This window comes from Austrofundulus limnaeus, unplaced genomic scaffold, assembly GCF_001266775.1.
Source record: "Austrofundulus limnaeus strain Quisiro unplaced genomic scaffold, Austrofundulus_limnaeus-1.0 Scaffold1762, whole genome shotgun sequence".
Lineage (NCBI taxonomy): Eukaryota > Metazoa > Chordata > Actinopteri > Cyprinodontiformes > Rivulidae > Austrofundulus > Austrofundulus limnaeus.
Window position 1 is genome coordinate 5,756 of NW_013954164.1, and position 10,265 is coordinate 16,020.

General features: G+C 38.5%; 1 protein-coding gene across 2 annotated transcripts in view; it reads right to left on the bottom strand.

Annotated features, from left to right (window-relative positions):
- The window catches only part of galnt17 (polypeptide N-acetylgalactosaminyltransferase 17), a 35,283-nt gene that overhangs the window by 4,356 nt on the left and 20,662 nt on the right, over positions 1-10,265 (bottom strand). For both annotated transcript variants that reach the window (XM_014033517.1, XM_014033518.1), the window contains exon 8: positions 2,910-3,047. In XM_014033517.1, the coding sequence (XP_013888971.1) occupies positions 2,910-3,047 (138 nt within the window). The remainder of the gene's footprint in view (positions 1-2,909; positions 3,048-10,265) is intronic.

Here is a 10,265-nt window from a genome sequence, read left to right on the forward strand (position 1 = left end):
CATCAAATTCCAAATGAGCTAATATTTGCAAAAAATTACAAAGTTTACCAGTTCGAACGTTAGGTATGTGGTCTTTGCAGTGTGTTCAATTGAATATAGGTTGAAAATGATTTGCAAGTCATTGTATTCTGTTTTTATTTACGATTWACACAACGTRMCAACTTTTCTGTTTTTGGGGTTTGTATATATATRTATATATAAGTGTTTAGAACCAGAGGAGTCCATCAGGAAGAGAGGGAGAGATGTGTGGTTTGATGCAAACTGCCTCGATTTTGTAACAGACTCAGGTTTGAGTCTAAACTGAGCRAGTTTCCTTAAACAAAACATGTTTGCCTCAGGTCAAACCTGACAGGTCAGGAGAGTGTCTGGGTAACAATTAAATGTTGAAGATGCTGCAGAAAGTGGCTCTGTTACCGTTTCAACAATTTTTCACCTCAACTTGGAACATTTATGCCTCGAATCATGATTTATCTCCAGTCTGTGATGTGCTTATAAGCTGTTTATAAGCTGCTTGTTGGATTGTAAACATTAGTAAAATATAAAGATGGAGTGAATAGTTTAGGCCAGCTCTGTGCTGGGATGCCCCCTCGACACAGTGCAGGTGGTGGGAGACAGAAAAACTCTGACTAAAATAACATCCTTGATGAACAATGTCTCCCATCCCATGCATGAAGCTGTGGCTGAACTGGAGAGCTCCTTCAGCCACAGACTGCTGCATCCGAGGTGCACAAAAGAGCGTTATCACAGATCCTTCCTCCCTGCAGCTGTCAGACTCTATAACCAGCACCACATCGAAAAGTCATAATGTGTTTACAAAAATCACAATAAGCATTCACACACCTGCTGCTGCACAATCATTTGTACTGTTACTGTTCCTTGTCCTACTCATCTGAACAATCATTTTCACTACTACTCACTTATATTATTACTAATCTGAGCAATCAGCTGCTCTGTTACTATCCATTTTAAACTTTTAAAATAATCCTGCTGTAATTGCACATCTGTGTTTGTCTGCACTGATACTCTACAGTTAATAGTCTGTTGTGATTGTTTGCACTGAAAAAAGGCTAATTCTAATTACTAATGTCAAACTCTGATAGATAAATACTATAGTGACTATCAAATCCAACCTTTTAGTCGCTGCTGGGTGCGGGAGAATCCAGGCATTTGACGCGCTCCAATGAGTATAATGTCCAGACTGGGAGATATGTTTGGGGATACTTCCATTTATTATATTATTTTTGATTATTAAATATTACAAAGTCCAGAATGGCAGTCTATGGCAGCTTGCAAAATAGATGGAAAATTATGGTAAAATGTGAAAATGAGAGAGGTTAACCAGCATTTTAACAGAGAGCGGTAAAAACCGTGTAACCTCCCTACACCCTCCACCTTTCCTTCTCACCTTGCCACCTATATARATTTCCCCTCCACACCGCCACCAGTGGTAGAGCAAAAATATAGGTCAAAGTGTCAATCCAAATAAACAAACACTGCCACCAAACCAAACTGAACTATAAAAGCAAAATAAGAACCCAAACTATAAATACTGTCTCTAAAACAAAACCTATCCTTTATATTATATTTTTATTATTGGTAGTCGTATCATTGCTAGTCTAGTGGTAATTTCGTTTTTTGTGCATTGTCTATAGTTTGTAAAGGAACTAGCATGTGAACTTCTGTACAGATGCTGTTGTGACACCTGAATTTCCCCTCAGCGGGACAATAAAGGCTATTCTATTCTATTCTATTCTATTCTATTCTATTCTATTCTATTCTATTCTATTCTATTCTATTCTAATCTATAATCAACAATTTTATTCCTTCTGCAAACTATTTGCTATTTTAGCTGCTATCAAAATGTGCAGCTCGTTGTGCGCTGGGGCTTTTAGTTTTGTAACTGTTAAGTTTTATGAAATATTGAACTTTATTTTGAAGTATTTCCCCTTGGAGAAAAAAATCTTGCCAATTTCACAAAGTGGCTCTGCCGTTCTCTTCTTTTTTTCTAAATTTTAGCTACACTTCTGCTATTTTTAGTGAGTCATTTTAATACAATTAGCTTTTTGCTAGACTTTAGCTTTTATTAGCTTTTAGCTAGGCTTTTGCTACATTTACCTAACAGCCAACATCTCCATTTCCAGCTTCTAAGTGGAGATGGAGATAGCTTCTAACTATCTTTTTACATTTTAGCTAACTTTTTTTACATGTTTTGCTGTTGGATAGTCTTTTGCTATTTTTAGCTAGCATTTTGTTACCGTTAGCTCTTAGCTAACCTTTTGTATATATGAAGATATAGCTTAAGTTTTGTATTTTTAGCCACCTCTCTGCTATTTTTAGCAAGCAATTTTAATACAATTAGCTTTTAGCTAAAGTTTAGCTTTCATAAAATTTTAGCTAGGCTTTTGCTACATTTACCTAACAGCCAACATCTCCATTTCCATCTACTAACTGGAGATGGAAGTCGCTTCTATATCTTTTATTATGTTTTGCTGTTGGATAGCCTTTTGCTACTTTTAGCTAGCATTTTGTTAATGTTAGCTGTTAGCTACCTTTTTTATTATTAAAGATATAACCAATCTTTAGCCTTTTTTTTTAGATAATCTTTTGTTGCTTTTAACTACAATTCTGCTAGTTTTAGGTAATACCTACTTTGGCTCTTAAATGTGCTGCTTTTTAGCTTTTAGCTAGCGTAGCTCATTTCAGCTCCTTCAGCAGTGCTCATACTCACAGCTCAGAGTAATTTCTCTGGTCTTGTTTTACGGTTTGTGTGGTTTTGAAACCATTTATCTCCTGCTTCTCGTCTCGTCTGATTAATTCCATATTTCTCTGTTAAAGCACCGAAGTTCGGCTGTATGAGCTTCGCCCTCCGGTCTGTTTGTGGTTTCGGCTGAGCGGGGCCGGTGACTCACCTCGCCGTAGTACAGCGTGTTGTTGTACCTCCTCATCTCTGGGTAAACATTATCCAGGTACCACTGAAAGCTCCGGCACTGCAGACTCTTTCTCAGCGCGATCCTCTGGGACACGTCTCCGTAATCGATGCCGTGGTTCTGCAGAGAGGGACGTTCAGTCTGTCTTATTTCAGTCACAAAGTCTCAGTCAGTGCCTTTTTTATACACGCACCGCACACTGTAGCAACGTGCTGTAGGGGTCACCTCGAGTAAAGAAACAAGATTTACTGCCTCGAAGCAGGCCTCGGACAGGCCTGACGAGAGGACAGGAACTCTGTCACAAACTGAACTCTATTTAGGCCATGACAGGTCATTCTAACCGTGGAAGAGAACCCCTCAGTTCTCTTAATCAGATAATGGACAGAACAATCTNTCTAATATTAGAAGAGCTGTATTAACCAAAAGATGCAGCTCTTATGGTTTTTGTTTGGTGGAAAGTGAGTTATGAAAGGCTGATTAATGAGTAATAACAGGTGTGCTGATTACTAATGAAATGCAGGTGCTACGACAGAATCTGGAAATGAGTTGGTTACTTTTAAGGTTAGTTAGTTTTGTTGATTTATTTTATTGTGTTAACATGTTTTATTGGTTGTATTGATTTTACCATGAAGAAAAACTTTGGAAAAGCTGCAAATGAAGGAAAAATGTGCACTGTTTCAAATTAATTGTGAAGTAAAAACATAATATGTACTGTAAGACACTGTTTGGGGGTTTGCAATTAAGGGCAAACAAAAATCATTTAAACTGGAAATTCAAAAGTGTAGAAAAATCTAATTTTTGAGGTGGAGGAAATGTACCAAGACCATCTCAGCTGCTTAATTAGATAATAATATTTTGTAATAAGCTCTTAATGATGAGTTTTTAATGGTCTATGTCCTCATTAGGCTTCCATTTTCTCTTTGACCAGAAGGAATTTCTTCTCGTCGAGGTTTCCAGGATATTTTCCCCTCCTTTTACATCATCAGCATTAGTGCTCAGTGCTGCAGAAAGAACGAAAGCAGCAGAGTAGAAAAAGGGGGGAAAAAAGGAGGAGGAGGAACGGAGAGCATGTACTCTGCCATCCCCACACATCAGAGACTGAAATGGAGTGGAGAAATCCCCTCGGTCCGACTTCAAAGGCAGCGAAAATAAGGACGAGCGTTAAAGATTCACAACTGTTGGARCGATCTGCCGCTTCAGCAGCGCCGTCAGAGGGAGGGGACGTTAACAAACAGATGTTTTTCTCTCGTTTCTGGGGTGTAATCTGCATCATTTTTTAGTTTTTTTTTTACACCTTCTGTTAAACAGTGGGAGCGGGTAATTAATATGGTCACCTGGTATAAATCCCCCCATCAAACACACACACACACAAGCACAGGGAGAAAACTGGGTCCTGCTGTACTCGCGGGGAACATGAGCTGCTCCGGATTACGCTCATGTGTGAGGAGGAGATGCTCATGAGCACGCCGACAGCACCAGAGGGTCGGGACATATGGCACGGCTCATCAGAGGAGAGGAAGAAAAGCTTAAATAATGTGTGTGTGTGTGTGTCACGTTCCCACCACAACGCCGAGGTGTTGATGCAGTCCTGACACTCCATCCATCTAAAATTCACGTATCATTCAGTGGGAGGGGGGAGCAGCAGGCAGCCCGTCTCCATGGCGATGCAGCATCTCGCCTCATCAAAGCAGCGTTTGGATGCTCGATGCAGGGAGTGACTTCTTTGCTCCTGCAAAAAATAATAACAATAATAAAAAAAAGAGAGAGAGAGAAATCAGAGGAAACTTTGATTTGAAACGCAGAACGTGTTTTATTCCAACTCGGAACGACTTCAAACAAAAACGGGTTTGCACAAATCCGAGGCTGCGTCGGTGTTTGGACACAACTTCTGAAAATCGTCCTTCGTGTGCTCTCGGGCAGCTGGGGGACAATTCCTCCATCCGGGAGATTCAAAATAAATAACTGTTTTATGCAGATTATCGCTAACCCTGTAGGGTTTTCTTAAAAACCTTCGAAACTGCACAAAGTTTCCCTTTTAACTTTGAGGCTTTTTCTCCTTTTAGGCCGTAATTTGTGTGTAGTTTTTAACTCCATTACTGCTCCTTAAAAGGATCAGGCATCTGGCATGAAATCAACAGTCTATACCAAGGTATTTCTTACCYCTGAGCAAGATAAATGTGATGCATCATAAATCATATTTCTGCTCCGTCTGCTCCTAATTAAAGATGATTAGATTGTAATTTTGGTGATTTTTACTTAAAGTGAATAGCCTTTTTTTTGGTTTTGTTTCTGACTCACCTGATTGGAGCCAGAAATGAAGCTTTCACACAGAAGTCTGACTTTGAAGCATGGTTTCTCTGTTTCTGTGTCGTTCTCTGATGAAGGAGAGCTGCCTCGCCATCCGCTGCATTTTTAAACAGCTTCTTTCGTTCCCTTCATATCTCCAACCAGGCACATTGGGATTCCGGTCTCGTAACTCGTATTCACGCCGTCTGGATTTCCTGTCTTTGCTCAGCCATACTGATTCAATCCATACTTAGAAATGACACCAAAATATCAATTTATAACTTTAAAACAAACTTGCCCAGCACCTTACATGCCTGAGCTTTAGCTAAGATAATTTTATGTTAAAAAATGCTGTTTTGGTGGAATATTGAGAATAATAAATTGTATTAAAAAGCAAAATCATTGTGACTTCATTATAGGCAGCTTACATAGACTTTACTATTATTTTACACTAATCAACTATGATTTAGGAAATTTTTTAACTCAGTTATATGTTACTAAAACTAATTAGGTGTGTGTTTATGCTACACCCTTTCATTTCTAAAGTTTTATTCTAGCAGGTTGAATTGAATAATAAAGTCCTGTCGTCTTTGACTCCTCCCCTGGAGGTCACCCTGTAAGACCACATTTTGTAATAACAACGCATTATGTAATAATGTAATAAAATCAGGCTTCAAAATGTAATAAACTCACGCTAAAACCGCATTACGTAATAATCGACGCAAAATGTAATAAAAGTCTTCAACGCATTATGTAATAAAGTTATTACATTTTGCAGCAATTATTACAAAATGGGGTGGTGTAATAATCTGGTGCATTATGTAATAAACAATAGGGCTGTGTATTGGCAAGAATTTGGCGATACGATACATATCATGACAGAGGGGTCACAATAAGATATATCCCGATATATTGCGATACTATAAGCAAGGTGATATATCGCGATATATTGCGTCAAAAAACTCTATAAAATAAAACCTCTTACTGGAAAAAAAAATGAAAAACCAAAATTCATTGTCTCAGAAAATTCTAATATTACAGAGACATACTTTTGATACATTTAGCTGTGTTCTGCTTTGTATGAATTTTATTTTATTTGTTTCATATTTATTATTTCATCCATGTTTTCAATTACTGGACTAAATTTTGCCAATAAATAGTTTGAAAATGTATTTTTTTGCAGCTTTTAGTTTTTAATATTAATTTACAATATGGTCACCCAACACTTAACAACAGCCTCTACCTCAAGAGGTAAAGTAGCCAAATGGCTGGCTCACTGCTGCCAACTAGTGGTCAGAGGCTGAACTACAACATAAAAATGAACGGCTGGCAGGAAAGTTGACATTTTAAACCTTAATAAAAAAATCGATACAGGGCTTTAGAATCGATACAGTATCGGGAAATGAAATATCGCGATATTTCAGTGTATCGATATTTTCTTACACCCCTAATAAACAATCAAAAAACAGTATTTCTGTTCATCCTAATCAATATAYTTGTAATAACTCATGTTGCAAATATTACATAATTAAATCTTTATAACTTTGGTCAATAAACACTGAACTTCTCATCTTTTATTTGCATTTTCAGATTTACTGTCCTGATCCCTGTTACAGAAATGATTCCACTTTGTAGACAACTCTTAAAATATATCTAATCTGCGAGATTGCTCTCTGCATCCTGCAAAAGGACGTACAATGCGTTTAAATTACGGACAATCCTTACAACTTGACATGGTTGTATTGAAACATGAATTGTAGGTGAGGCTGCATCTTACATTTTTGACAGGACATCTAAACACAGAAGCGCCTGCTCCTGTTCAGTTTTCATATTGACCCTCTGTTGCATCCTTACATTTTCAAGTTCATGTTTTTGTCCTTGAACTAGTGGAAACATTTGCATTTCTCTGAGTAAGACACATTTGTTTATATAGTTTAATGTGTTCCTTCTTTAATTACAAGAGGTTTTCTAATATTGCACATTATTTAAGTCCAGGAGATTGTTGCGATTCTGTTCAGTTTGCATTAAACTGCTGGATCATATTTAGCCTGGCCCTTGCCTTCATATGCAGTTCCGCTTTTACCAGGCTATAATCACATGTTTCTTTCATTTAATACCAACAAAAACATTAACCTTTTTGCTTTTTAAAGCATAGATTGTAATTTTTCTGAAASCCAATGTGTTCGAAAAAAAAGTTTTTCATGTCTTGATCGTTCTGCCTTGAACGACTTTCAGAATAATACACAAGAATTTGACTGAAAATGCAAATAAAAGATGAGAAGTTCGGTGTTTATTGACCAAAGTTATAAAGATTTAATTATGTAGTATTTGAAACGTGACAGTTATTACAAGTATATTGATTAGGATGAACAGAAATTCTGGTTTTTGATTATTACATAATGCACCAAATTATTACACCGTCACATTTTGTTACAATTGCCACAAAATGTAATAATGTTATTACATAATGCGTTGAAGACTTTTATTACATTTTGCTTTGTGTCAGTTATTACATAATACGGTTTTAGCGAGAGTTTATTACATTTTGAAGCCTGATTTTATTACATTATTACATAATGCGTTGTTACTACAAAATGAGGTCTTACACACCCTAAATGTGATCCAAGAAACGGTGCAGTAAAAGAAATAAAATCAGCAGTTTCTTGTCTTACATTATGTACGACTAAAAGATAAAACAAACCTTAGTAGCAACACTGCACATCTGGACTCCTTGCACAGACAAACCCTAGCAGTGGTGCTGATGCTGGAGGTATTAACGAGGAAGGGAGCGTGCAGCAGGAATCATGTTGCAAATCAGGCAACTCCCCCCCCACCCCGCCTCATCTCACACATGGGCTCACACTGCTCCGCGGTGCAGAAGGGAGCAGTGTGTGTGTGTGTGTGTGTTGTCGTCATACCTTCCTGCATCTGCCAGTTTCTGCCCCAATTAACTCTCATTAATTTCATTTGTTGCGCTCCACCTTGAAGCAGATTCCCACAGCATAGGGAGCCGAGCAGCGCACATGTGCACCCACACAAAAAGCATCATCGTCCTCGGCCTTCAGAGATGCTTAACTCGGTTTATATCTGCAACAACCCAGGAGAACGTGAATCCTTAATTAAAGCTACGTGAGAGTAAGTCAAATTGATCCAGGTGTCTGGGAAGTTCTTCTAAGTTTGGACTTGTTTTAAAAAAAAAAAAAGTCTGACTCATCTCAGGGGCAACTAGAGAAAGAGGTGTGAGAATGAGCTGAAGCATTAATTGCCCTCCTCTTCCCTCTTTGATGGAGGAGTTGTTCTCAGAAGTCCGGAGTGAATATTTTCGCTCATTACTGCTCATCTCCCGCGGTGCTCCGAGTACCGCCGCGCCGAATAAAGCCGTCAGTCCGGGAGCTGGTTTTGAACATTTCTGAGCAGCCGCCGTCCTCCATTTTCCAGCTGACCTCGATCACGCCGAGCGTTACAAACACAGATCGCTCAGCTGTTTCCTGCCAACAGAAATGTTACCTTCAGCTTGAAGGTTGCCCGGCTCCAACGCATCATTCGTGTGGAGATTTGAAACGAGCTGACAGCAGTCAGTCGTGTGAGGATTTTATAATATCTGTCAGTATTTATGATGGTGCGCCGGACTGTAGCTGCTCGCCGTCTGAGGAGTGATTTGTAGCCATGCAACATTTCTGCGCATTTTCCTACAATGTTGGGGATGCAAACGTAAAAGGTCCAAACTGTTACATTCTGAGTGCTCATGCCAGGAAAGAGAACATCCTGGTCATTTAGGCGAGGAGGCCTAAAAGCTCATTTTCCATGTGAAACAAAAGGACACAATTCATGTTTGCAACAGAACTAAACAAAATCCATAATGGCCCAGAAACTACTGGAATATTTAGTTTGATGCATTTAATGGATGGTATTTTTATCAATTATCCTTGCTAAACAATAAAAAGAGCATATTTCTCTGTTAAAACTTTTTATCTCAACAAACATGTAGCACTACTTTTAGTGTATTTCAATGTTTTTTGAAAAGTTTTATGCAACTTCTGTTGCAAGGTAAAATGACGACTTACACAAAACATCTCAACACGGTGTTGGTTCACATAAAATAAATTGGTCACAACTGATCAGATCACCTTTTTTAAAGGAGCGTCCCCTGAATCAGTGGAACATTTGACCTGTTGCTCTTTGCTAGTTTAAATTTAGGCCCAACAATCCGGTGAGACTAGAAATCACATCTTTGAAAACAACAAAATAGTACTTTTGTGGACTTTGCTTATCAGATGAAACAGATTTAGGGTTAAATCAGACAATGTGAAGATCTGGGATTCAAATTCCTCTTTGTTAGTGGCTACAAGAGGTTTTGGGTCCAGATCCCGGACGAGCCCCCACATGGCAAATGCTAGTTGATTGAGTGACAAAAAAAAAACATCTGAAAATACCTGAAACCAGAGGTGGGACCAAGTCATTATTTTGCAAGTCTCAAGTAATTCTCAGGTCTTTATTCTCAAGTCCTGAGTCAAGTCTCAAATAAAGACAAAGTCCAGAGTCAAGTCTCAAGTAAAGACAGTCAAGTCCAGAGTCAAGTCTCAAGTAAAGACAGTCAAGTCCAGAGTCAAGTCTCAAGTAAAGTCAGTCAAGTCTCAGATAGACAATCAAGTCAGAGTCAAGTCTCAAGTAAAGAGAGTCAAGTCATAGTCAAGTCAAGTCCAGAGTCAAGTCTCAAGTAAAAACAGTCAAGTCACAGCCAAGTTCAGAGTCAAGTCTCAAGTAACATCAGTCAAGTCACAGCCAAGTCTCAAATAAAGACAGTCAAGTCTCAAGTCAAGACAGTCAAGTCTCAAGTCAAGACAGTCAAGTCTCAAGTAAAGACAGTCAAGTCACAGCCAAGTCTCAAATAAAGACAGTCAAGTCTCAAGTCAAGACAGTCAAGTCTCAAGTCAAGACAGTCAAGTCTCAAGTAAAGACAGTCAAGTCACAGCCAAGTCTCAAATAAAGACAGTCAAGTCCAGAGTCAGGTCTCAAGTAAAGTCAGTCAAGTTTCAGATAGACAATCAAGTC